The sequence below is a fragment of the Pocillopora damicornis genome, chromosome 3 (assembly GCF_964200805.1).
Source record: "Pocillopora damicornis chromosome 3, jaPocDami1.2, whole genome shotgun sequence".
NCBI classification, from domain to species: domain Eukaryota; kingdom Metazoa; phylum Cnidaria; class Anthozoa; order Scleractinia; family Pocilloporidae; genus Pocillopora; species Pocillopora damicornis.
The window spans coordinates 32,246,661-32,273,948 of record NC_142672.1 but is presented as its reverse complement, the minus strand read 5'-3'; the positions used below and the strand labels follow the sequence as shown (position 1 = coordinate 32,273,948).

The 27,288-nt window shown below is 36.2% G+C and overlaps 3 protein-coding genes across 3 annotated transcripts; 1 reads left to right on the top strand and 2 right to left on the bottom strand.

Annotated features, from left to right (window-relative positions):
- The first annotated feature begins 1,524 nt into the window (after nucleotides 1-1,524).
- Nucleotides 1,525-8,842, top strand: LOC113666002 (S-adenosylmethionine synthase). Its single transcript, XM_089199921.1, has 7 exons — nucleotides 1,525-1,652; nucleotides 1,784-1,861; nucleotides 5,669-5,791; nucleotides 6,010-6,401; nucleotides 6,858-7,040; nucleotides 7,709-7,926; nucleotides 8,267-8,842. Exons 1-7 carry the CDS (start codon nucleotides 1,583-1,585, stop codon nucleotides 8,370-8,372), a joined length of 1,170 nt encoding a protein of 389 aa, XP_089056047.1. The 5' UTR covers nucleotides 1,525-1,582; the 3' UTR covers nucleotides 8,373-8,842.
- A 1,085-nt stretch (nucleotides 8,843-9,927) lies between these two features.
- Nucleotides 9,928-15,134, bottom strand: LOC113666061 (MOB kinase activator 1B). The gene is made up of 5 exons (XM_027181817.2): nucleotides 14,791-15,134; nucleotides 14,424-14,590; nucleotides 14,150-14,243; nucleotides 12,824-12,957; nucleotides 9,928-12,236 (listed from the first exon to the last, which is right to left on the bottom strand). Exons 1-5 carry the CDS (start codon nucleotides 14,802-14,804, stop codon nucleotides 11,992-11,994), a joined length of 654 nt encoding a protein of 217 aa, XP_027037618.1. The 5' UTR covers nucleotides 14,805-15,134; the 3' UTR covers nucleotides 9,928-11,991.
- Nucleotides 15,135-17,279: 2,145 nt separating this feature from the next.
- Nucleotides 17,280-27,137, bottom strand: LOC113665999 (heterogeneous nuclear ribonucleoprotein F). Its single transcript, XM_027181744.2, has 9 exons — nucleotides 26,992-27,137; nucleotides 25,556-25,661; nucleotides 25,278-25,389; nucleotides 24,630-24,817; nucleotides 23,260-23,398; nucleotides 20,510-20,665; nucleotides 19,418-19,803; nucleotides 19,028-19,138; nucleotides 17,280-18,535 (listed from the first exon to the last, which is right to left on the bottom strand). The coding sequence occupies exons 1-9, from the start codon at nucleotides 27,019-27,021 to the stop codon at nucleotides 17,832-17,834; spliced, it is 1,932 nt and encodes a 643-aa protein (XP_027037545.2). The 5' UTR covers nucleotides 27,022-27,137; the 3' UTR covers nucleotides 17,280-17,831.
- Between the last annotated feature and the right edge of the window lie 151 nt (nucleotides 27,138-27,288).

The following is a 27,288-nucleotide window of genomic DNA, read 5'->3' as shown; positions in this document are numbered from 1 at the left end:
ATTTTCATACTCAAAGCGGAATTTTGACGTTAACCCTTGGATTAGCTGTGACTAAAAATGCATAGGTACAAAAAAAAGTTCCGAACGCTTCTAGTAAGAGGGACTCGGAAGTCGAACCTTCATGACTTCTCATGTTTTTTTTGGGATGCTGCATCAGATCATTGAGCCAAGACGTTCGTCTTCTACATTGTGCGTACTTCTACGATTTCAGCGAGTGTGATGTGTCTGCGTATAAATTACTCTTTACTGCGCAGAAACGGGAGCAACTTCAGAATACCCCGCAACTTATTTACATGTCATTGAATAAGAATAGCGTCTATTGTGTTATGCCTCGATCTTCAAAGCCTCCCGACACATGTAAATGAGTTGCGTGTCATTGAATAAGAATAGCGTCTATTGTGTTATGCCTCGATCTTCAAAGCCTCCCGACACATGTAAATGAGTTGCGGGGTATTCTGAAGTTTAGCCACGTTAGAACTCAAAGGAAAGACTTTATCTTTTGTATGTCACGCAACACTGTGACTGTTTGCGTTGCGAGGCAAACCGTAAATGACACCACATTGAAATAAAAATTATACCTGACTGAATTCATCTTCTTTCTTATTCAAGCGACCTCGCAGCAAAATGAATAACCCATTCTTCGAAGGTCTCGATGATACTTTCGGGCAGTGGGAACAGATGCATTCAACGAAGTCATATCTTGAATGCAAAAGGTGTGAGTTGGTCCCGCGTCAGAAACTATTAAGACATAGGAGAGGGTATTGAGACTTAGAAATTATTCAATGACCTTTTATTGGTGACTCCTCGGGAGTGCTCTCTTCCTACAACTCGTTGGCAGAGTCAAGGTAGAAGAAAAATTGATTTCCATAATTGGTAATCTGCGGCACGTTTCTAGCTGCAGTAAATGACCATCTACCTACATTGAATCGTCCTTAGGCTGTCTTTACCGGTGCTGCAGCGTGGGTACGTAGTTAATTCTGTAAAGAGCTCACACAGCAGACATTTCAAGCGTTAGCCTTCAGTCTGTGCCTAATATGTTCGAATGTAAGATAGGTCGCCCCCGTGGAACAAAGCTGACCTTACGTAACTTTACCTGCGATCGTAAAATTACTTTGTAAGTCACACAAGAATCCACTCAACATTTATTTCGCAATGCAAATTTCACTGAAAATCCCGCAAGTTTCGCAATTAATGAATGGTCTGCACATTCCTAGCTTTTTATTCAAAAAGAGCTAACAAAAGTATCGTAAACAAGATGGCTTACGACCTCAATAGAGAAATTGCCGATGTTTTTTGTCCTCCGGAGGCTATTTCTGCAGAAATAATAATTTTAATGTTAGTGAAATTTGTCTCTCAGTCATTCACTACTCACGTGCGCCAATGATCTAAAAGGAGAAAGGTCTCACATCATTTTTCATGCTGACAGTTTTGGCCAATCAGATAGCTAGTTCCAGTATACCAGAGGAATCGGGCGGTCACCAAGAAACTATACAAGAAAGGGTGGAAAGCTGGCATAAGTCAAACTTTAAATAACGCGAACTCTAGCGAAGAATCAATTTTTCCTTCACCGAAGCGATTCAAGATGAACACCACAGATACACAGAACAACACTTTCCTCTTCACCTCTGAGTCCGTTGGTGAGGGACATCCTGGTAAGTTTTAATTCTTTGCCCATCATCTTCTCGTCCTTTTCTGCACAGGTTGCCATTAAATGTCCCATCGTGACATAGAAGTTCATCTCCTCAACTTTCAATTTTGACCGACATGTGTTATTTCTTCGTAGACAAGATTTGCGACCAGGTTTCTGATGCTATCCTGGATGCTCATCTTGAACAGGATCCTGATGCTAAAGTCGCGTGCGGTAAGTGAAGGAAGAGTGGGTCAGGGCTAGCTTTGTTTTAACAAAAAAAAAGTGTACGCAACTAGTTGTTGTGCTAGAGCTCGGAACCTGCTTGAAATGCTGGGCGGTCGAAACTTGCCGATAACACACCAGTTTGAGATGGCCAATCTGATCACTAAAGCTGAATTGAAACATCAGCTGTTGAATGAAATTTGTTAAATGTCTAATTTCGTTCATAAACTACGATTTGCCTTGTTTAGGCAAGGGGAGAGCTTTTTGCGAATGAAGTCAGAAGAACTGATTTCCCCGAAGTAATCAATTACGGTTGGTCTTTCCCATATTACACCGAATCCTCGTTGTTTGAAGATCTCTTTATTTATTGTGTTTTCTCGATTTCTTGTCTCCGTGGAAAAGCGTACTTTTGGTGGCCAACCGTTCCTATACACATGGCAGTAGTTTCCCGGGACCAAGTAAAATTGCGTAATAAGATATGTTCAATATTTGGGAAAATCGCATGAGTCTATGCCGAAGCTTTTTTAACTTTCTCACAATTTATGCTTTCCAAAGGAAAATTGTCCATTCTATGTTTACGTTTTTTGCGGTTTTTTTGTGTCGTATTTTTTTTGGTATCTCCTGCGTAAAACTTGGTCCAACTCTTGCTAAACCGGTTCAGATGTAAACACGACACGTTATAAACTTTTACGCACGCTAGTAGTAACTAATTTTATTTCGGAGAAATGACGATTACGCATATTCGCCTAATTTTAATTTTATTATGCCTTAAAACAAAGATCGTGAATATTTTGACACAACTGTGGTGATGCACTTCAAATCGATCGCGAAAGTACGAATCTGATCAGATTTTTTGATTCATTAAGTGCATCACCATAAATTTCGCACTTCACATATCTCGAAAGACCTGTTTCGGTATGAAATGGATTTCTATTTCCAGTTGCGCCAGAATAACAAGAAAAAGCCCGTTGTGGTAGTTATGCCTGTTTTCTGAAAGTTATGCCCTCGGCTGGAGAAATAAATTATAAAATTCTATGTCCATAACTGAACACGAGATAGTGACGCGGTCATGTAGAGTGGTAATTGTTTACAAAATTGGCTTCACTAAATTCATATTACAGGTCAAACTGTTTACCTTTATTCAATAACACAAAATAGACATTCAAAGACTGGACGTGGCAACTGATATACACAATTTTTTTTTTGTATTGAAAAGAACTAAAGGTTGTATAAAGGGCAGGCAGCAAGTGACAATTGTAAATGGTGTTCCTTCAGGAATACTTCCAGTGTCATACAGTATACTGCAAGGGTCAGTTTTGGGACCTACGCTTTTCTCAATGTTTACGAATGACTTGCCAACATCTGTAGTGTCAGGATTGGTGTATATGTTTACTGATGACACTACCATTTATTGCATCGGTACATCAGCAGATGAAGCCACTGCACAACTAAACTTAGCAATGCACGAGCTGTATTCATGGTGTCTCACTAACAAGCTAACACCCCACTTAGGTAAAAGCAAAGCGATGCTCATCAGCAGAAAGACCCCTATAGGGCCTATTTCTTCTATCTTCATCAGAGGACACACTATCAAATGGGTAATCAAACACGCTTACTGGGGATGACAGTTGACCATAAACTCAGCTGGGTCCTTCATACACTGGAACTTAAGAAGAGCTTTGTGAATAAACTATGCTTACTCAAAAAGCTAAGGTTTCTGCCAAGAATAATGTTACAGGATTTTTATTTGAGGGTTATCTTTCCCAGCTTGAATTATGGCCTTATTTTATGGGGTGCCTGTTGCAACTCCGATAATTTAGATTTTTTAGAAAGGCTACATTGCAGAGCAGCTAGAATTATTTTCAATTTACTGAAAGATATGGCATCTCATGGTGTCCTGGAGCGTGCAGAGTGGTTCATTATTCGTTATTATTATAAACTAGCTATTTTTAAATTCATGCATAAGGCTTATAACGGAAGGCTGCCTAGCACCCTAACTAACTGTATTGTGAAGAAACGTAATCTGTTATACTCAATGAGAGCATGCGATTCATTACTGGTACCATGTTTTAACACTTGTTTTATGAAGGACTCTGTTGCATACAGTGGCACTGTCCTTAGGAATATGCTGTCTTCCAGATACACTGACCTTGCTGACACAAGCCTTTGTAACCTTGTATAAAAGCTCAAAACTTCTGATCTTTTTAAGGCCACTAAATGTAACGTATTATCCACCTCGACTGCTAGTTTTGAACAAAACGATTTTGTATATAATTGAAATTAAGTTAGTTTTTCTATGTCTTATAGATATATAATGTAAAAGTTCATTTTAACTACTGATCTAAGTAATGTATTGTAATTTTTGTTAAAAACATTTTATCTATTTTTTAATATCAAAGTAATTTATTGTACACGACCCCACAAGCTTTCAGCTTTTATACATATTGTGTATAAATAAAGTTACCTTGCCTTGCCTTGCCTTGCCTTACCTTACCCTAGAAGGTAGTATTGTAGAATATTTGTTCCACATGCAAAACAGAAACCCTGCTGCATTTCACATTTTTATAAGTACACTGTTCCACAAGAGAAAGATGATTCAAGAATGTATTGTCTAATTGACATTCAACTACCAATTAAATAGTAACTAATAATAATATTTACAATAACAGTAAGGATGACAAGAGTTATGATACATTATGATTTTTAATACAAAAAGGCATTCAACATTTTAGGATATTCCATTATTGTGCATCTTAAGATCTTCTTTCATTCTGCTGATCCTCCCTTCCATCATTCTATTGAATTACTCAAGATATATTTCAGAGCTAGCTCACTCACCAATTTTGGCAAAAGTTGCCGATTCAAACAGTAAAATGATCTCTTTTCAATGAAAAATTTGTTCTCAAAGCTTCCATGATGTGCAGATCACATCTGTTGAGATATTTCTGCAAGGAAAAGTTTCAATTTAAATTGCGTGCACTGGTGGATACCATTGTGAAATTATTTTGAGATGTTGATCATCATTTTGAAATGTCACAGCAAAAACTGAAAAGACTATATCTTCGAAGCTTTATAAATTGCAGAAACAGTAAAATGCTCTCTATTCATTTCACACATAATTTCTACTATTTATAAAGATATTTCTAAAAGGAAACTTTTGTTTTAATAGCCTGCAATCCTGAAATGATTGCGAGATATTTATTGTCTTCTGCTGTCTTTTGTAGTGTCTAGGCAAGAACTGAAAACATAATTTGCTAGTGGTTTTGAGCTAGAAATTGCAAAAAGAGAGAACTTAACTGGGTATCAAGTGCAAATGTTGAACTACCAAGATAATCAGAAACAAATGACAGGTAGCACACGGAAACATTAAGTCAAAACAGGGTCAAGATTGGAATTCTGCTGTTACACTTGCTCATCTTGACAACATATATGGCTTCGCCTCCTGTTGGAGGCAGAAGTGATGGGAGCAATCATGCAAGTTGATTGCAGGGTCCTGGTTCATATTTTGCTGAAGTAAAATAATTATCATGCATTGGTAACACTTAATGTATGGTCCCAGGGGAAACAGTTAGTTTTGTTTTCTTGAGAGTCCAGATGTTTCCCTTGACTTAGTCTTGGGAAACATCAATACTCCAAACAAACACGCTGTTGTATTCGGCATGTGGGCAACAACTGCCCAATTGTATCCTGGTCAGGATACTTTTGAATTTGATCAGGGGCACATGACTAAGAATCAACCAATAACGGTGCTCATTTTGTTGAGTGAAAGTATAGGTATATAACAAGTGTTGTTGGTTTCTTTCCTTGTGTGAACAGAAACTGTTTCCAAGACTGGTATGATTCTTGTGTGTGGCGAGATCACATCCAAGGCTGTTGTGGATTATCAGAAGGTTATTCGTGATACTATTAAGAAAATTGGTTATGACGACTCGAACAAAGGTATGAATGTTTGTTATGAAAGTAAACTAACACTTTCTGGCCCTAATTTGTATTCTTACCATTACAAGTTATAATCACTTAATTTCTGTTTGTGTTGTCTGTTCTTGTTTAACTTCTATATAACTTATTTATAAATGATTGCGGACAAATTCATAACAATGAATATTTATCTTTTTAAATATCTTTTCACTGAAGTACACTTGTTTGTTGGTTTTCAGGTTTTGATTTCAAGACATGCAATGTATTAGTTGCCCTTGAACAGCAAAGCCCTGACATTGCTATGGGTGTCCACACGGGAAGAAAGGAGGAAGATATTGGTGCTGGTGACCAAGGTCTCATGTTTGGCTATGCCACTGATGAGACAGAGGAACTTATGCCTCTGACAGTGGTCTTAGCGCACAACCTTAACCGAAAGCTTGCAGAGAAGAGGCGTGATGGATCTATGTCCTGGCTACGACCCGACTCTAAGACTCAAGTCACTGTAGAGTATAAATTTGAAGGAGGTGCAGCTATTCCTCTCAGGGTTCATACCATCGTTATTTCCACTCAGCACGAACCAGATATCACATTGGAAGAACAGAGGAAGCAGCTTAGGGAAAAAATCATCAATGTATGTTGGTGAAAAAATTCTTACATAGATAATTTACAAGGAGCTCCTTGCATTTTATTGAGAATCCCTGGTCAAGTACCCATGTTCATCAGTGTGGCTCAGTTTACTTAAAATTGCCTTTTTTTAAAGTGGCTATCATAATACAGGTTATAGTTGAAGGGTTAAAATTCATTGATACAGGGTACCTTTTATCATGTGTATTGGTTGTACAACAGAGATAACTTTTTATTCCTGTAATTGATCATTTGACTTATTAATTACTGTTTTTTAAAAAGCTGTTTATTAAACCACATTCTGATCAGTGGCTTGCTGATAACTAATGAGAAACTTGCAACAGACACAGAGAAATTAAACTTGGCACAAGACCAAACACCTGGAAATCAATAGCAAATATTGCAGAACCAGTGAGCGACTAACAGAGAAAAATAAATGAATTTTTCCTCTATTTGTTTGCAGGAGGTTGTCCCTCCTAAATATCTTGATGATAGTACTATTTACCATCTTCAACCTTCTGGTGCATTTGTGATTGGAGGTCCTCAGGGTGATGCTGGTCTGACAGGAAGGAAGATCATTGTAGACACATATGGTGGATGGGGAGCACATGGTGGTGGTGCCTTCTCTGGAAAGGACTACACTAAGGTTTGTCATATTGATACAACCCTAAAACTTCCATAATTAGGTGTGATTTTCTCTCTTCTCTGTGCTCTACATTTAGTTGTTCTTCATGTCCTCTAGCTGACATTTTAGTGTACATTTGCATTCCCTGTTAGCCAGATGGTGTATTGACCTCGTTATTGAAGTCCCTTGGGTCACTTTAAAGAGATAAAGGGGCAGGGTTGTCATTAGAAAAAGTAATAGATGTGTGATCTGAACAGAGCGGGCAATTGAATTGAATTATGCTTGTGCAGCACAGGAAGCATGGTGTATTGCAACTCAGGTCAGGGGTCATGTTCATTGAAAAACTTTGAAATTTGAAACTCACTGTAATGAGATTTCCAACATTCTTTGACTAATTTGAGCAACTTTATTCAGCCAGCCAAATTTTGTCTTTGATCACCACTTACTTAGTAGCCAGCACAAAATGGTCAGACAGCCAGCAGGTTTGCACTGTTTACTAGCTTCCAGTGACCACTTGGAAGGGGTCACGGTTGATAGATATGAACCTTCCTCCAAAGGCTTTTTCGTAGACTAGTCATTAATTTTTCAATTTGTTGATCTTTAAGAATACAGAGAACAATAATTTTGTTCCGGAAAAAAAAAATGTGCATATGTCTTGTAACCTAAATAACATGACTGGCACTTTTCAGGTTGATAGATCTGGTGCTTATGCAGCAAGGTGGATTGCCAAGTCTCTTGTAGCTGCTAAACTGTGCCGTCGTGCTCTTGTTCAAGTCTCGTATGCCATTGGTATCGCAGAGCCTCTCTCAATCACAGTGTTCTCTTATGGAACTGGCAAGAAATCTGAAGATGAACTCTTGAAAATTGTTAGGGAAAACTTTGACCTCCGTCCAGGAATGATTGTGAAGTGAGTTCTGTTGAGCTGTTTATCATTTAATTTTAAATATTTATTATTTTTGTGCTCAAAATGTCTTTTATTTAAAACTTTGGTCAACTCAAGTTTCAAATTTGATGATGAATTATTCTACAATTTCGAGTACAGTAGGCTAATTATACTTTGTTGATAAAATTTTTATTATTGGGACAAGTTGTACTCTCCTTTTTGTTATTCTAGAACTTGAAAGAATTGTGTTCCTTTAAAGGTTGAAGCATGTTTGATATTCCATTGAAAAGTGTACCTTTATAGTTGACTACATAAGCCTTGTTGATTTGGTAAATTTTCTTCCTTTTTTTTTTCTGTCCTTTAGAGACCTCAAGCTAAAGAATCCCATCTATCAAGACTCGTGCATCTATGGTCATTTCAAACCTGGCCCTGGCTTCACATGGGAAGTTCCTAAGAAGTTAGCTTTTTAACTGAATTTGCCATTCTTACACCTGGAAACACAAAGAGGAAAGTGACCCATGGAGTGGACACATGATTGTATTTGAAACTAGATTTTCAAAGCCTTCAAATATAAATACACCAAACAGAAAAACACAAATTATCACTGCCTTAGTTTAATATACGTATTTTCATTTATTCAAAATGCATAGCGTGTAGGGTAATTGTATTTGCTAATGCGGCTCTTGTATTTTGCTGTAAAAAGCAGCAAGCTTGTTTCGGGAAAATTAGTCTGAGAAAGGAAAAGTTATTTTATATTAATGAGCAGAAGGAGCAGTATAGGACCTGTAGCAGATTACAACCAAACTAAATTATGTTTATTTATTATCTAATGAACGGTTGGTCTAATTTTTTTGTTTTTGTTTTTATGGTTAATTTTATGATGCCATTGAAGTATATAATCCAAAAGGAATTAAAGGACAGGGATTGGTCTTTTCATAAATTTGTTTTGTTGTTTTTTTTGTCTTGTTTCCTTGTGCCCCTCTCAACATTTGATTAAGCTTATAGGTAGGCTTTCTTTTCTGCTGGTAAAACTGTTGAGGTTGTTTCATTATTATTTTTTTAAGGTCTCAGAACAATCAAATATACCATACTTTTTTCCTTAGTTCTTTAACTCCAAAGAATGACTCTAGCATTTAACTTATCCCTTACAACATCACCCTTGGATCACTTGTAAAAGTTAATGAGAAGAAAGGAAATGATCACCAACTAAAGTAGCTCTTGATTGTGAAACAAATTCCTCTCATCAACATTTTGGGAAATGAATGGAGAAAAGTGTGGAGAAGATGCATTCTGTGAGGTTGGGATGTAAAGGTTGAAATAAGCTGGTTGAGCCACTTTGATCCTTCTGTAACCGTAATGTGCAACCTGAAGAAATGTGTTACCTATTCCTCTCAAGTGGAGGGTACCGGGCATGGAAAATCATAACACGAAGAAAATTCCATAGAGTTAAAAACTGTTATGGTTGCTAAGTGAAGAGAAGTAGGGGCCAGGAAGGATGAATTGCAAACCGCAGTGAAGAGCTAGTTATCAAAAGAAATTAAATTATAACTTAACAAAGTGGAAGAAAGAAAACCTCCAATGCATTACTGTTTTTAGTAGACCAGTAGACTTGGCAGGAGTCTAGGGTTTTGTTTTCTAAAAGTCCCAGACTCCTAAACCATTTATCCAGTTAAAGTTTTGGGAATAGCACTATTGGTCTTGCCTCAAAATCCAATCCATTGTGTTTTTATCTGAACATCTGCACTGTTAACTTTCAATGCAACTGTTGTCTTGATCTTAGCTGTATCCTCAGGTATTTGAGAACAGTAATAATTCTAATTTTTCAGGAAGGGGTTTCAGATTAAATTATGCTCATAAAGACGGGTTAGTCTACTGTAACCTCGTCATTTCTGCCACTGTCGCATTTGTGATCAGGAGAATGATAGGGAGATGAAATCTGCACCATCATCCCAAAAAGTTATTTCAGAGAATAAGTGCTCCATTTTTTTATGTTTCCTTTACTTCAGAAAGGGATGTTATCATCACTGAAAATAACCAACATTTATTACAGAACTATATCAAAACTTTACAATATTATCTGTATTTGAGAAATTAGTTGCAAGTTACCAATACATTGTTGTGCACAGTCTTCCATTTGAGATCCATATAAAACTAATATCAATCCATATTTTACTACATTTATAAAATAATTCACAAGAAAGAAAAAAACCATTTAGTGTTACATATCAACAAAGGAACTCTTGACCAAGATTTATCCTAAACATACTCATGTGTCATAGTTTACAATAACTGAAGCAATGAATTAATGATTGATGGATTTATTTTTTTTGAAGGAAATAAAATAAAACATGTTACCCAACAGCTAGCGATGGAAACTTGATCTAGAAATGAACTTTACCAACCCTTACTAAGGAATATTTCCTGAAATACAATGTGCTAGCATATGGTTACTTCCAATTTTTAAAAAATATAAGTTTTGTTGTGGACATGGATTAAGAAGACTATTTCAAAGGTATACCATTTAAACAAGTGACAATGTGTACTACATAACTGAATCCTAAAGATGACTGTACATAGCACTTAATTAAACTATATATAAAAGGTAATCATACATGTGACACAAAACCTTTGATTCAGAAAACATTCGGTTATGTACTCAAAGCACAACACATTCTTTCTCTTTACAGTATCTAAGTTTGAATTTCTTTCTCAAGACTTACCTCTCAGACAACTCTTAATTTTGTGGAAAACAAAACTTATTTTCCACTGACTGATCAATTTAAGGATTGTCAATCATATTGGTTCCAAATCAGAAATGAAATGAACTCCAAAGTATTTCATTTTGGTTCAGAATTCGACAACAGAGACTGACTGTAGACCCTAGACATCAAAATAAACTACAAAATAAAAGTGATATTCAATCATAAACCAAATCATTTGAAAAATACATTGTGAAATGAAAAGACAAAATGATAAGGAGAAATTTGATCAAAAGTAAAGAACTCCCATGAAGAATTGTGTCAGGAATATAAAGAACACTGCCACTAAATTCACATTATGATTCTAAGCCCTTCCCCAACACTTTCTCTGAATTTGTCTTTGATGGGAAGATGAAATTTTTGGACACGTACACAGTAAAAAAAGACACGTAATTAATGCCAGCAATACCTTTGAGTATGTTTGAAAAGTCAAGTCTGGCTAAACACCTTACACATTGGTGATCATCCAAATGAACACATGTACAAAACATATCCTTATATTGATGAAAGATTCAAACATGACTGAGTACATGGACATGTACACTACCCCACATTTAAATAACATATGAATTTACACTGGCTTTTTCACTTACACTGCAGTAAATTATCATGGAAACAGCCACTTATAGGCAGACACAAAGAAAGTGGATAAAGATACCCTGATTAATCCTTTGAGTTGTGACCTTTCTGAAGCCTCTGAAACTATGTACAGTGTTTCCTGAATGGTTCATTACATGATTGACTGCAGTATGAAACACATTTTCAAAGCTGAGTCTACACCTCATGTATGTCACTGAAAAGTGCAGTACTACTGTGATTAACTAATTGAAGTGCCTTAACTCTAATTGCACATAAAATTAACCTAATAGCATCTGAAATAACACTGCATGCATACAAAATATAGAGACTACTAAAATTCTGTTTGCATTAACATAATCTTCATGCAAATACCCAAAGAAAACTCCCCATCTGTGGAAAATAAATGACCGACAGAACTGGAAATTGATGTCTAGATATTAAGACTAAAATTCGTTACTGAACCAACTATTTATAATTTGAGTTTAAACTTATGTTGACATTCAGCATGATATAGACAAATACAGAAATGAAACAATTGGCAATTTATCTTTTTTTGTAGTTAAATTTAGCACTTTTCCACCATGAAAAATTACTTTTTTTTAGCTTAATAGCTATATGCCATAAGCTAAAGCAGATTATTAGGTAACCTTAACTACATTGCCCTGAAAATCTAAGTTTGCTCCAACACTAAATCAAATTTTGTACAAGTATACACTACCAACAACATTTTTAAATGCAAAGTAAGAGAAAACTAAACTTTATCCTTGTTTGTGAGTTTTTCTATAAGTTCCTGAAGCGGTGCCAGCTCTCTTTTGTCAACCAGACCAAACTCTTGAACAAAGAACATGAAATGCTTAAAGGACGTGTTTAGATGAGCCTCTTCCCCAAGTCCTACAATATGGAGGAAGTGTTGGTGGTATATGTGTGCATAAACTCTGAACAGTCGTTTGAGGATTGTCTTGGCGATGGACAGAAAGTTCTTTGGGAATGGAACACCTGCCGTGAAAAAATAAGAGAATATCAGGGGAGCCAAGGAAGGAGCAGTGGCCCTGGATCAACAAAGAAACCTGATTGAGTTTTTAAATGGTTTTAATCCTTTCTCACTCTTCAGCTTAGTTATCCATATTTCCATGAACATCCTCAAAGCTATGAGCCATTATATACATACTATAATTATTAATCGAGTGAGATGCATAAAAAAGTTTGGTCACTTGGTTTTGACCATACAATAAAGTGTTGTCAGGAGCAATCTTATGTACAACTCTAATATGCAATGGTAACTCAAGACCTGTGCATCATGATACTTATGTCAAAACATGGTCACCAAACTTAAGTTGCCTCTCAATTAACTGAAAATCATAGTTGACTTGTAAGAAAACTTTGTTATTGTAGTTCATGACGAATTTAAGAATGGAGGATGCTTATCACCTCTAAATATGAGAGAGACTTTCCCAAAGTTCCCAGTATTTCAGTTATTCCACCATCCAACCTCATAAACCAAACTGGGTCTCATGAAACCCAAATTTTCTTCTTTGTAACATTATGCAATTGCTACCATTGACAACAAAGTTACCACCTCTTACCTATTTTTGATGGAAAGAGGGTCTCATCATCTAGTTGGTCCTGAACCCATGTCATAAGGTAATCAATGTATTTTGGAGCTGAACATTTTATCGGCTTTTTTATTGTTGTTCCATCTGCCCAATGGTATTCATACCTGAAAGGTTAAAAGGGAACTGAAAAAAAATGTCTTAAAACAGTATGATAGACATCTGAAAAACTGAATCCCCATAAGGAAATAGTAGAGAATGTCTTTTTGTATGAAACAATAGTCTCAAACAATGGAATGTTAATAAAATAAGAAAATTATTTATAGTTAAGAGGCAAAATTAATAGAAGCACAGGTTTTCTTTGGAAACTCACTCCCTTTATTCAAAGGTAATCATTTTTGGAGCCCAAAAGATTGGGGAACCATGAGAGTTATGCCCTAGCCCCTTCTAATTACTATTATATTACTATTTTTAAAGAAAGTGACAAAACTTTTGAGTCTGTAAAACACCTTTATGTACAAAGCGTTGAAAGTTGAATTATATAGTAAGTAGAACAATGCTAATTAAAATGAATAGTGACAAGAAAAGAGGTAAAGCATGCAAGTGTGAGAATTAAAAAGAAATCTATCTTTTTAATTCTCACACTTTCATCCTTTACCTCTTTTCTTGTTGTCACTATTCATCTTAATTAGCATTGTTCTACTTACTATATAATTCAACTTTCAACGCTTTGTACAGTAATTAACTGAAAATGACAGAAGTTTCTGTTGAAACATGTTTTACAGACTCAAAAGTTTTGTTGCTTTCTTTAAATTCTTGACTTGCCTTCTAATATCAAGACCCTTTGGAAATATATTACTATTGCTACAATTATTATTATTGCTAATACAATTATCTGTTACCATTTAGTTATTGGTAGAGAGTTATTTCTTCAATATATTTTTCAAATCATCTTTCTCTTGTGGAACAAGGTACTCATAAAATGTGGGATGCAGCAAGTTTTGTTTTCCATGTGAGACAATATTCTGTAACACAGGCTTCTAGCTTGGTTATACAACCTCTAGTTCTTTTCAATGCTATAAAAATTGTGCTATACCAGAAGCCACATGCAGTCTCTGACTGTCTTTTTCTGGGTGCAAAGAAAAGAAAATTGCTCTTTGTTTTGTTTTAATTTTAACACAACTCTATTTAATTTGTGGAAATTAACCAAAACACATAGACTTAATTGTTAAGATCATTATGGTTCAGACTTTGACATAACATCGTAATAATTTGGATATGGGAGAACATAGAAAAGAGAGAAAATAAACAACAGAAAATTAAGTCAATAATTATCACTTTTAATATGTGTGCACTCACTTCGGACCAGCAGACATGACGGCACAAGACTCGACAGTACAGAACTCTGTTATCGTTCCGTATAACATGTTGATTTGATTGAAGAAATCCACAGCTGAGTTTAAGGTGAAAGAAGGTCGATTAGTTACTCGAAAGTGAGATACACAAACTCTGACGTGGAAGCAATATACAACCAAAACGCTAAAGAAGCAACATATCAGATTTCATTGGGAATAAACATCGTAAGTGTTTTAAAAATACAAAAAAGACAAATAATTCATGACTTATAACTTACTATTAACAGCAACCCATTCGTTAAGGTCTTCTCCTTCAGGTAACATAACTGCGAGACGAAGGTTTCCGCTTCCAAGAGTCGCGGCGGCGTGTTTCATCAAATCATACTGGTGAGTCCCTTCGGGAATGTTTTTCTTCGGTTTGAAGGTTTTTGTAGAGCGGCCACCGCTAGAAAATCAATGAATATCATCCTTAGCTAAATAGTTTAGTTCAGTTCACTGTTGGACGTATCCCAAATATACCCACATACAAGAAAACTTTGTTCTGAATCGACACGATACTATGGGAAAATCTCAAAATATTTGCTGTACTGCTGGCAGTAACGAAGACCGTGATGTCTAAGTTATTATGAAATCATTTAAACTCACAATAGGAAGCTCATCCTGTTTGTAAATCAGCGTCAAACTTCCAATATTTATTACGCAGCCGAATCCCTGGGCAAATCAAAATGGCGACCTTCAAAGAATGCCTCGCTTTCGCGATTGTTGTGTGAAGCACAGCGATGATGTCATCACATCAGGGACATGGCAGAAGGTCGGCATCCGAGACAAATCTTACGCTTTTGCAATAAAAACAAATTTTTTGGTCCTAATTAATAAAATTATCCCAGCTTTCAGAACCTGTGTAGACCAGTAAACGGCTTTTACATCGAGTCTCTCGTATATGTTGTGCATGTGATTGAGCTTAAGTTCCTAAAAAGCCCACCCTCATTCAGATTTCTGGGTTCTATTTCATTTGGCGTTCAAATTCCATTTCAGGGTTACGAAAATCACGGGGCCAAGTCTCTGGCGGGAGAACAATCCAGATGTCAATCTCATGACAACATCATCAAGTCCAAATATACAAACTACAGAGCAACTGAGAACTCATACATGATAACAACCTCCGAATTAAAATTCCCTGAAAATCTTTCATGGTGAGAAATTCAACTGAAATCGATTTCCTTTAAGACAGTCATTCCAAACAGCTTAACGTAAGAATTAATTGATTTTCTTAGAAAACTTGTCTTTTGACACAAATGTAGACCGATATGCCGTTTGTTATCAAAACTTTTTTTCCATTTAAAACAATCTAACTGACTCTTAAGATCAACCGATCAAGTAAAGACAGGGGAAAGCAAGATGCACTTGCACCTCGATTCTCGTTCCAATGTTCTCCTCGCTTCGATAATCGATGAGCCCTGGGGATAAGAGTAGTATGCCTAGTTAGCCTACGTGTAGCCGTACCCTCCCCAGCCAAGGTGAAACAGAGGCGAGGTAACCTGCTTCCGTTTCACCTGGGGGAGGGGAGGGGGGGAGAGGGCGGAGGGTACGGCTACACGTAAGCTATGTGTTCTTCTGGGAAAATATAGTTTACATAAGTTGTGCACTGGTTTATGCAGTTCAGACAATATCGCGGAAACAAACCACGTAATATTTACTCATAATAATAATAATAATAATAAGACATTTATAACGCGCTAATTCCATAAAATGTTCAAATGCGCATGACAAGATTAAAAACGAAATAAAAAGGGTAAAAAGCTAAAATTACAATTAAGAGTAAACTTACAATAATTTAAAAAGCTAAAATTACAATTAAAAGTAAACTCACAATAATAAAAACAACTATAATAACAATGCGTGACGGGAAAGGTGAGTTTTTAGCTTGGCTTTAAAAACACTAACTGTGCTGGCGCTTCTTATGTCAAATGGTAACGCATTCCACAGTTTCGGTGCAGCACAGGTAAAAGAACGATCACCTAGTGTAGCTTTAGATTTAAAACGCGGATAACTAAGTAAAAGGTTATCACTAGAATTCCTTAGATTATATTTAGATGGGAGCCTAATAGAAATGAGAGACGATAAATAAGTAGGCGCTAAAAATTAAGAATCTTAAAAGTAATTAAAAGTATTTTAAGATCAATTCTATATTTAATCGGCAACCAGTGTAATTAATAAATAAGAGGCGTTACATGACAAAATTTCTGTTCTATACCCATATTTTCCACACTATTTTTTACATTTTCTAAGGCGCCTAAAAGAAGAATTTGTTTAACAAGCAAGAGCTTCCTAGTTAGTGATTATTTCTTTCTTTTTCCCGTGACCTTAATATTCGATTAAGGGGCGATACGGTAAGGAGAAATTAGAGACCAATAATAATTATTACTCTCAGGGATTTCAGGTTTAAAATTGGCTCAGGAAGAAAAAATTCGTAGGCGTTGGTTTTCCTGTGATGATAGCTCTTCAAACTGAAAGAGAACGGGCTCTTTAGAGAAACTAAAAGAGCAGAAGAGCTCTTTTGAGACTCTCAATCGCGATCAGTTCGCGATCTTATTGTGAAAAGATACCTGCTTGAGAGCAAATTTGCGTGTTGGGCATCCAAACCAAAGTATCTTTGTGTAAATTTGGGTTGTTTTGAATGCTTTACTTCGCTTTCCTGCAATTTCTACATTATTAAAAAAAATGTTTTTTCGTCTCGTCACGAGCGTGGGACAAAGAAACAATTCTGAGTCCCCATAAGGAATCGAACCTCAGACCTTTGGATTCCGTGCTCCGATGCTCTACCACCGAGCCTCCGCGGTGGGCGAGGTCTATTACGAAGTTCATATGACACGCGACCTGCATACTGCTAGGATCAGCAATGTCGACAGCGTAATGTTTGTAGATAGAAATTAGAGAGATGGTAAGTTTTGAGCTCGGTAAAGACATAAAGAAATATTTTTTTTCGTCTTGTGAAAACTTTTTTAAAATACACAATCGGTAATTCCAGTGATCCGGGATTTGGCTGCTAAAGCAGCAAAAAGGCGAACCAAATAACACCTCAAAGGGTAACAAGTGGGTAACAAGAAGAAACAAAAGAGTCACGCAAATAGCAGTGCTGTAAACCAATCAATTTATTACGAAACCCATATGGGTCCCAGAAAGCTAAAAAAAAAAAGGTCACATCGCCATATTAACATTACTTTTCTTGAAAACCTGTTAAATATCTTCATTGTGTTGATAAACTTATACAAAGTTTATTCCCTTTTCTTGTTGCTTTCAGTTGATAGCTAACTAAACGCACAGCAAAGATTTAAATGAAGTGACTAAAATCAGTACAAACATGTTTATATAAAACAAATGTGCTTTAGAAGCCACATTTTGGATCAAAAGGAAAACAAAAAGTGCCTTAAACAAAACATGGTCTGCCAGCTACTTTGTAGAGCTGAAAATTAAGTGAAGTAAATAACCAGACAATGTTCATGATACGAAAATCAGTGAATAACAACTAAAAGCAACAGCAACTTAATCTTGTTTTGTTACTTGTCATATAATACACAGGTATCTAACACATGCCCTATGCTGCCTCCTTAAAATTGTTCCTCTGGAGCAGATGATAACAGGGTTACATAAACACTTGTCCTTTGTATGTCACAGCAGGAAACAAATCACTGATATCCAGGATAAGACACCATGCCTGGGTTGGCTGTGGCTTGGGGCTCCTGCTTAATTTGTGTCTGCATGCCACCAAAGAATGATCCTCCAGCTGATGCCCCATATGCTGAGCTGTCTGTATATGCTGTCTGTTGTTGTTGCTGTTGTTGCTGCTGCTGCTGTTGCTGATTAAAAGGAGTGTTCTGTTGAGCGGGATTGCTAAAGGCTGCCTGAGTTGCATAACTGGCCGTGTTCATTGCTGAGTTCATGGCTGTATTCATCCCTGTGTTCATGCCAGTGTTCATTGCTGTGTTCATCCCTGTGTTCATAGCTGATGACATCTGCCCTCCGTAACCTGAAGCACCATAGTTAGTACTCTGCCCATAGTTAGACTGTGAGGTGAAGTTTCCACCACTAGGGGCGGAACCAAACCCAGCTGAAGCAGTGTTACCAAAGGTGTTGCCTTGGTTTCCAAAATTCCCACCACCACCACCTTGCATCTGATTACCAAAGCCACCTTGCTGTTGCTGCTGCTGGTTGTTGAAGCCAGTGTTCTGGTTTCCTTGGCCACCAAATCCTCCTATATTACCTTGGTTGTTAAAATTATTTCCACCACCTCCACCACCACCAAAGTTGTTAAAGTTGCCACCATCATTGAAGTTTCCCCCACCACCACTGAAATTCCCTCCTCCAAAGTTATCTCCTCTGAAGTTACCACCTGTTGACAAGATAGAAGAGTTAGTTTGAACAAACAGTTTAATAGCTCAAATAAAATACCCTTTATAGTAATAGAATGATATAGGATGATGCTCTAAAAAGGTCATGTCTGCCTTTCAGACTAGTTGCTCCCACTGTCTGAATGTAGACTTGTTTGAAATGCATTTCTGGATTTTTGTCTAGCATTCTATCCTTGTATTCTACAAAAAATGACTAGGGATATCTATTGCTACTCTAGCACATACATACACTTACTCTTCAACCCCCTGGAGTGACTAAAAGTTAATTTATCCTTAAAGTATCACTGCCAAATAAAAAAAAGGCTTTGAGAATATAGGAAGTTATTTTCAATTAAAGAAGCTTTTGATTATTGCACATATTCTCCTTGTCAATAAAATGAGAGGTGTATAGAGAACACTAAGGACACTATCCATTGATGTAAATATCAAAAGGGTAAAATTATGTATGCAAACCAAATAACTGTAATTACTACCTCCACCACCATGTCCACCACTAAAGTTGTGTCCTCCTCCTGAGCCACCCCACCCCTGGCTATTTCCACTCTCAGGATTGGATCGCAAGAACAGTTCTATGTAACGATGACCTGAAAACAAGGCACAAATGTGAATTATGAGAATCAAAATTATTCCATTTTCTTGAATGTCTGTAAGCACTTATTTCCATATTGTAATGGTGACCATAAACTGTCACTTGTGACCATGTATGTTCACCAAAAGGTGAAAAAGTATAAATATGATGTTACTTTAAAACCTTAGTATCATAATTTTGTCACTACACAGTTCAACTGACAATAAGAAGACAACAATAACCATATTCATAGAGATTATTACTTCGATTATTAGAAGAAGATGAACCTTCCTACCCATTGATGATTTGTTTTTTAGCATAGCTGCTTGTGCATCCTCATGTGTTGCAAAGTCCACATCCACTTGCCCATTGAAAGAACCATTATCATATTCCATCCATACACTGACAGGGTTAAGAGGCATGAAGAATTGTTTAACATCACTCTCCTTGGCAGCATATGGTAGTCCTCGCATGTGAACAGTGTGACCAGTGCTTGACATCATTCCAAAGTTACCACCTCCTCCACCACCCCTTCCATGACGAAATCCACCTCTGCCAGATGATCCTCTGCCACCACGGCCACTTCGACCACCTCCCCCACGTCCACCTCCATATCCATTAAAGTCACCACCATAGCTGCCACCAAAGACTGGACCTCCAAGGTTACCTCTTCCCCTGTATCTGTTTGGTAAGGAACTTCTTTTCATCTTTTACCTCCCAATATCTATTCATTAGTTGTCCTCATTGTTTACTGTACATTTCTTACAACTTAAAATCTACAAATTTGGTCTGAAATCAATGGACATCCCCAAATTTTTCTTACTCAAATTTTTCTTACTTCTCTTAACTTTTCTGCTTGAAAATATATCAAGATTGCAAGGAGAAATTCCTTTTTTTTGGTCACTCCTGCAATTCCTTTGAAATAAGAGATGAGTAATGCTAGTAGTGACTTTGAATGTGTCTAAAACATCAATTGGTAAATTTTTTTGTGGAAATGAATACTTTTCCTGTATTACATTTGCCTCCGAAAGACAAGTAAGAAGAAAGTTCCTGAAAAATCATTCCAAGCAGCCATTGATTGCAGAAGATAACTAATAGATAGCCTGCAAGTGGCTGCCACCAACTTATTAATGGTAATCTCAAAGAGGGAGAGGGGGAATAGGAGATAAATGGCATATTACAAGGATAAGTGGAGAGAGACATCAATTAAATAGCTTGCACTACACAAAAAAGTGGAAAGAATTACTGGAGTCCTCAGGGAATCCCTGAGGCCATACTTCTTGATTTAGTGCAAGAGAACTTTGACTGGCATCATATTATATGGAGCTTTGACTATCTTACAATGTACATTAATAAAAACTGCAACATTTGAGGTTATCAGCATTACCTTCTTTCATTTCCACCTCCACCAAACCGTCCTCTTCCTCCACCAAAACCTCCGGATCGGTCATAGGGTCCAGGTCTGGTTGACATCAAAGGTTTAAGTTTTGGGGCAGAAACGTATTTGATATCTGTTTTTTTGCTCTTAAATATCTCAATGTATCTAAAAAAAGAGTTAAGCATATGTAAATTAGAGCATGTTCATTTGGGTGCAAGGAATACATGAGAAATAATAGTAACTACATGTACACCAACAGATGTAAGCACATGAAAGAGAATTTTCCTTACAATTTAACCAATCATTGTAGGTAAAATTTAACTAGTTAACCAGTCACACAGTGAAAATAGAATGAGTTTAGGCTAACTAACAACATCTCTTTTCAAACAATTTAAAAATGGCTGTGTAATGCATTTTTATCGCTGACCCTTTATGATATTTTATTTGAACAGTCAAGTGGCCTTTGATTCACAGCAATAACTAATCTGTTTACATTATAAAGACGGAGATATAAGCAGTTGAAAATTTGTGAACATGCAACTCAGTTCAACCAAAATCATTAGAATATTCAGGAAATAAAAGGCGCTATACTACAAGGCCCAATATCACACAAAACTGATAAAATGCTACATCAAGTATGGATAGTGACCTGTAGCACAATCACCATGTACATTTGAGGTCACTCAAGTAAAATTTCTACTCTGCGCTAAAATATTGAATGGATTAAAATATAACTTCGCAGTTAGATGAATAGATGTTTAATTATTAGATATCACCTGAAAAAAAATTCCTATAAATTAAAAGTGAGGTATTCCTGAAAAATAGGGCAAATTTCCCTCAAATATGCATGTAATGCATAACATCTCATTTGCATATATTGATAGAAAAAGTAAAATATGTTTATCACAATATTCCATTGAATAAGTAAAATCATACCCGCTTGAAGGTATTTGTTTTACCTTGTTTTTGCCAAAATTTCAGTCTAAACTGTTAATTTTTGAGGTAGCAAGGCGAAAATATCATGACTGGGTTTGTGTTGTGGGATTATGTATGCACCCCTCCGTTCAAGTACCACAAAATAAAACTGAGTGAATTTGTAAATATAAATGAAAGTCTAGTTAAGAGATTAGCTAGTTCAAAGAAAAGTACATCAGCATCAGTACTGAATTGTCAAATAATATGCCATTAAAGCTCAAAAGCAGCCGAGTAATGGGCAGTTTATTATTTCGAAAACAAATTTATTATGCAAAACAATAGATTGAAATTCAGCGTTTCATACATACACTTCAACTCATATCTTGGATGCTGCTGAATCTTGACAACTCAAACATTGTAACACGAAAGTTCATTCACCAATGCTACTATTTTGCCGAGTTCTGGGTATCAGATGTTGCACAAATGAGTATAACTCGTTTCGAAAACATTCTTGTTGTCTTGCCTTGTGTAATTCAAAGCACAGCAATTGAATTATATGCGCAAAAGGAATCAAACGTGAACCAGTCAGGCCATATTTTGAGCAATCTTGCTTTGGTTTCCTGTTCAAAACCGTACTGGAAGACTTTGTAACCTCCCCTGGTTGTTTGCAGGGTGTTTTCATGAATTTTCAGGGGTTTTAATGAGGAAACCACAAGGTCCAAAGTACGATGATGTCTCATTGCGTTACATTTGATTTCTCAACAACAAATTGAAAACACACTTCCTGGCCTCTCAAGCGAGAACAAAGTACAATGAAAAACAGAAATAAAAATTGAAATAGATATGAACATGATTTTAAAATGTGTTATTCTGTTGATATGCAATAGTTAAATAGCATTTTGAGGGTAGTTGGGAAATTTTGCTGAAATGGCCTAGTGTTACACAAACGTACATGGTGATTATGCTACAAGTCAGTAAATTCTGAAAGTAGTAACATACAGAAATTAGACTGAGGGAGTTTGAAAATGTGTGCATCACAATTGGATATCCTTAAGTCTGCACCACACATACATGTTTGTAACATTCATTACAAAAAGAAAAATAACCATAAACTTGCTGAAATCAAGCTACAATTTAGAAACACTTTAAAGGAACAAAAATTTTGAATCACACTTAAAATTATCCAGAGAGCAAAAGCAGATAATTATGGATTTATCCTGATAACCCTCAACAAAAAGCTGACTGATTAAACATACACAAAATATGGGACTTGAAAAAGTCTTTTGGTCCTCAATAAAGTGTCTGTGGTCTTCAACTTAAAGCATTAACATTACCTAATGTTTAAATCTTGAGTACCCAAAATTTAATTTCATAGCAATAGCATGATTCAAGTTACACACATAGGCTAAGGTAAAAAAAAAAGACAAACAAAAACAAACAAAAAAAAACAACAACAACAAAAAAGAACAACAAAAGCAACATGCTATAAGCATAGTTATCAGTCTTGATTTGTGAAATTCCTAAACAACACACACAGAATACAGATCAGAATACCTACCTAACTATGTTTCACAGTGCAATTTGGACAGATATATTTGTTAGAGACAGCCAGATGGTCTACTGTCAGAGAATGCTGTACAGCACTATATCACATTAATGACTCTTGGGTGCAACAAATTAAAAAAATCGACTTTATATAAATCAAAGAAATAAATTTGCACTGTGAAACACATACATGTAATATACAAGTACTGTACAAAACCAACCAACCAACCAGAATAACAGTAAATATAGAGTTGTGCCCATGGTCACATTCAGACCCACCGCACCATAACTATCCCCACCTGTGCCCTATTGTTTCTTTGTTTTTTTTCAGAGCCTGCTGAGCTATATCAGGAGAAGCAAATTCCACAAAAGCATCCCCCGTGGTCTTCCCGTCCTCGTCAAGAGTGATTGTTATCCCATTGGGAACTATCTCCAGCCCTTTGAATTCCAGTAGAGAGCAAAGCATGTAAACCAACAACTATTACATACACCCACTTATTAGTGCAAGGGTTACTACAGGCAACTGGGGAATGATTTTTGATGAAAGCAGACGATGGCAAGCTTTGTTTTATTCAAAGGATGGTAAAATACAAAATTTTGTCAAGCAATTCTGATACAAGGATACTCAAACAAACTTGAACAATTCATATATGTGAATATTTAATCCAATATTAATCTCCCTTCCCAAAAGCACTGAGACAGATTACAAAAAATGTCTGCTTCCACCACTATATTTTCAAATTGAAAGGCATGATAAAAAAAAGGGATGTAAAAAGCAAGCTAACTGGACCTTAATTTCAACATGCACATTAGTTTTTCTGAATTATTCTTCCCTGTGTTCATAAAGTTATATATATATAATATTCACTGGCTGGTTACTTTTCTGGTTCTGTAGCATGATTATGATGACAACAACTTGCATTTTTTTTAGAAAACAACAAAATTTAATCATACAATCCCACCACAGTCTACTAAAAAATTATTACAAACTTTAGAGCAGAGGGTTCAAATATATATACTACACCTTGCTTGGAATACGAACTAAAAATACTGCTTTGACACAGTGGTCACATTGGGTGTCAAATTCAGTTCAACAACTGATTAAAAATGATTCAGCATGTACATGAAGGGAATTGTTTTCAGAAACTGTTTGGCCATATCAGGTCCTTGAATAGTTAATGGTCGAACATATAATTTGTGGACCCAAACAGTTCTGAAACACACTGCTTAAAATCATTGTTAAAAATTCATTAATGATGTAGGAAGAGAAAAAAATTTACAATTGCTTAAGGTTAGGGTTGGGGTTCATTGCATCAACCTAAAATAATGATAGAAAACCAATTTGAAACATTTTAAGTTCTCAAGCTCTTTAACAGCATCACAAGAAAACCTAAAATCACATGAAATTGTATTCCTTAACCTTAAAAGCCCTTCATATAATGCTTTTCCTGGTGAATGACATTGTAAAACCATAAAAAATGTTTCCCTCCAGGACGCATTCTATAGACAATCAAAATATTTAATTAATTTGAATTTCCAGTCACTCTGGCAGACCCTCAGAAACAGGACTAGCTGGTGTGGTAACATTTAGGTACAACCCAATGTGACCACAAGAATGAACAAAACATCATAAGGAATATTAATAACTGAAGAAGAAAAGTATTTATACCTGAAAAGAAGTGGGCAATCTCCTCTTTGGAACAGTTATATGGCAATCCTCTAAGTCGCAAAACAGTTTCATGTCCTTGATCAGGTGGTTGTCCCATTCTCTTGCAGGTGAACTCCATTTCACCATTCTTACACTCAAACACTTCAACATACCTCTTGCCGATAAAGTTGTTACGCTTGCTCAAAGCTCTGTGGAAGGAGGGAAAAAAGTTTCAATCAGATCAAATTTAGTAATTGCTTGTGACAACTCTGCATTTCAAACACATCTAGCACTACAAGTATTTCACACTAATAACTTTCCTGTTCCTTAACATCCAAACTTTGCCAGGAAAAGATCAATTTGGCCAAGGCCAATTACACTGAACAGATCGTGGGTCTCATAGTTATTGGTGCCATACTGAGCTCTCTTTTTTTCAAATCTGGTAGAACACTCATTATAAATGAGTTTTCAGAAATTGCATCCATAATTAACCTATGACTTTCATTTTTGGGGGAATAAAAGCGAGGGCTTGATGCAGCATTTCAAAACAAATTGACCATTCCATGGCATTTCTTATTGCCAACTATTGTTAGAATAGAATCCCATCAGATAAACCCAATTCAAAAAGTACAGCTTACACTATTCTTTCTATTTTTTTCCCCCACTTACTTTTCCATATCTTCAAGAGATACAAGCTCTACAAAACATTCACCACTTGGACGTCCATCAGAACTGTAAGTGAAATGAATGCCATTCTTTGGGCCATCTCTAATGTTACACCCTACAAAAAATATATTGGCTTAGTTCTACGCCATCAGCATGAAGGAAAACTAATCCAATTTTACAAATTTGATTAAATTCTTGACTTCTTGTAAAAACAGTTGCCTTTGCACAACAGCTTTCCTACCAATTTACAAGCAAAACACTGAATCCTAATAAATTCTCACCTGAAAAAAAGGTTGCAACATCATCTGCAGTTGCTGACCAAGGCAACCCACGGGCACGGACAATAAATTGTTCTCTTGGTTCAGGGTTCATGTTATCTGAATCTCCCTGTGTATCATGACACATGATTTGATGAAACATAAGAAGAATACTCTTCTTTCTTGTTCTAGCATTTATGTAATTTTGCTCCTATCCAATATTACTAGCATATACTTCTCTACAAGATATTACCTGCAATTATTAAACTTCCAATAACACTGTTTCGATTTGGCAATCCATTTCATTTGGGAATGTAATTTTGTTATATGGAATGAACTGTTTCTCATCATTTCAAAAAATAATTGACAACCTCTGCGAAGGCTTGGACATCTGACACATTTGTATAATGTTGACATATGTGTTCCTTTTAAGATCCACAGTTCAAACCAATCAATGTAGTGTTCAATGATGACCCTCCTTAATCCCACTATTCAGCAAACAGGTAATGAGAGTTCTTAAATGCATCAGGTGTAAGTTATCTTGATTTAACATCAAATTCTTGCAACTAATTTACAAGGAAATGTGTAGCAGCTAGAGGGGAGAATTAATAATCAGATCCTGGGAGTTAAGGTTTAAGCTCTCAGTTCCTTGATTAATCCTGTCAGAGTTGTAGTGGTACTGTAGAGTTCTTCCCAAATTGCAGGTGAAAACCAATCGATCAATTTCGCTTCAGTTACTACCTTTAATAAAACAACTTCAACCAATTCTCCCCCTAAAGATCCATGGAAATCAAACTTCCCTGACCAAGAGATATTTGACAACATATCGGTTTAGTAAGTATGTAAAATCAAATAAACTTGTGAAATATACGGAAAAATAAATTTAACACATCCTAAATGGATATAATTTGCAAGAGTCTAAATATTAGGAAACGGTTATTCTTTAGTCCAAACAGATCCACCAAGGAAACTCGCTTGTTAATTTGAATACCTTGTTCTGTCTACGAGAAAATAAACGGTCAAAAAGCGTATCTCTAGACAAACACTCGACGAGTTCCTAAAATTCAAACGTTGACGAATTTCACAATAAGAAACCGATACAAATCACATCAAATTTGGGCCAAGAGGTCTGATATCATCTCGATCATGTAGGCCCAGTTGTCAACTGTCTAAGCGAAGTTTTTGCTTACTTGAAGCCTACAACTACCATCCATGAATTTATTGATTTCATAATGCAAGATCTATGAAATGATCTGTCTAGCTAAAGAAATTAAAATTCGAAGCGTGTGTTATTGGAATGATACCTCGAACATAACTTCTCCTGCAAAACAAAAATCCCGCGTTCAAGCAACCCAAGTTCCTCGCTCGCTACGCAAATGAAACCGACTTTATCTCTATGTCACTGCTCTCGACAACGCCTTCAGCCAACAGCAAAAGAAACAATTAATGTCTAGACCTACCTCGGAGGTTTGGGAGTCAAGGCTTGTCATTATAAATGTTGGATATCTGTCAAAGTAATGCAATGAAAGGTTCTTCCAACAAATGGCGTCCAAACGACCGTCACAAAACCACGTGGTATGAGTGAGTACAACTGTGCATCACGGGATTTCCGAGTTAAGGAGTCACCGCTGAAAGTGCAAAATAGGCCCAGGCTTCTAAAGAACTAACTGTAAAAACGTCCACAACCTTCTGAAGCTTGGCGATCTTACTTAATAATACACCTTATTGCTTTTAGCAACAGAAAACGGCCGGATGAC

Bases quoted from the DNA above. Each gene is read 5' to 3' on its own strand.
- LOC113666002 (XM_089199921.1), top strand. From the start codon at position 1,583: ATGAACACCACAGATACACAGAACAACACTTTCCTCTTCACCTCTGAG. The intron at 6,402-6,857 runs GTATGTTGGTGA...ATTTGTTTGCAG, and splicing joins TTAGGGAAAAAATCATCAAT to GAGGTTGTCCCTCCTAAATA. The intron at 7,041-7,708 runs GTTTGTCATATT...GGCACTTTTCAG, and splicing joins CTGGAAAGGACTACACTAAG to GTTGATAGATCTGGTGCTTA.
- LOC113666061 (XM_027181817.2), bottom strand. The intron at 14,244-14,423 runs GTAAGTTATAAG...CCTTAAACTCAG, and splicing joins CGAATGGGTTGCTGTTAATA to CTGTGGATTTCTTCAATCAA. The intron at 12,237-12,823 runs GTAAGAGGTGGT...TTTTCACGGCAG, and splicing joins CCTCTTTCCATCAAAAATAG to GTGTTCCATTCCCAAAGAAC.
- LOC113665999 (XM_027181744.2), bottom strand. From the start codon at position 27,021: ATGACAAGCCTTGACTCCCAAACCTCCGAG. The intron at 23,399-24,629 runs GTATAAATACTT...TGGAATTCAAAG, and splicing joins GATTGCCCACTTCTTTTCAG to GGCTGGAGATAGTTCCCAAT. The intron at 18,536-19,027 runs GTAGTAATTACA...TCTTGTCAACAG, and splicing joins TGGTGGACATGGTGGTGGAG to GTGGTAACTTCAGAGGAGAT.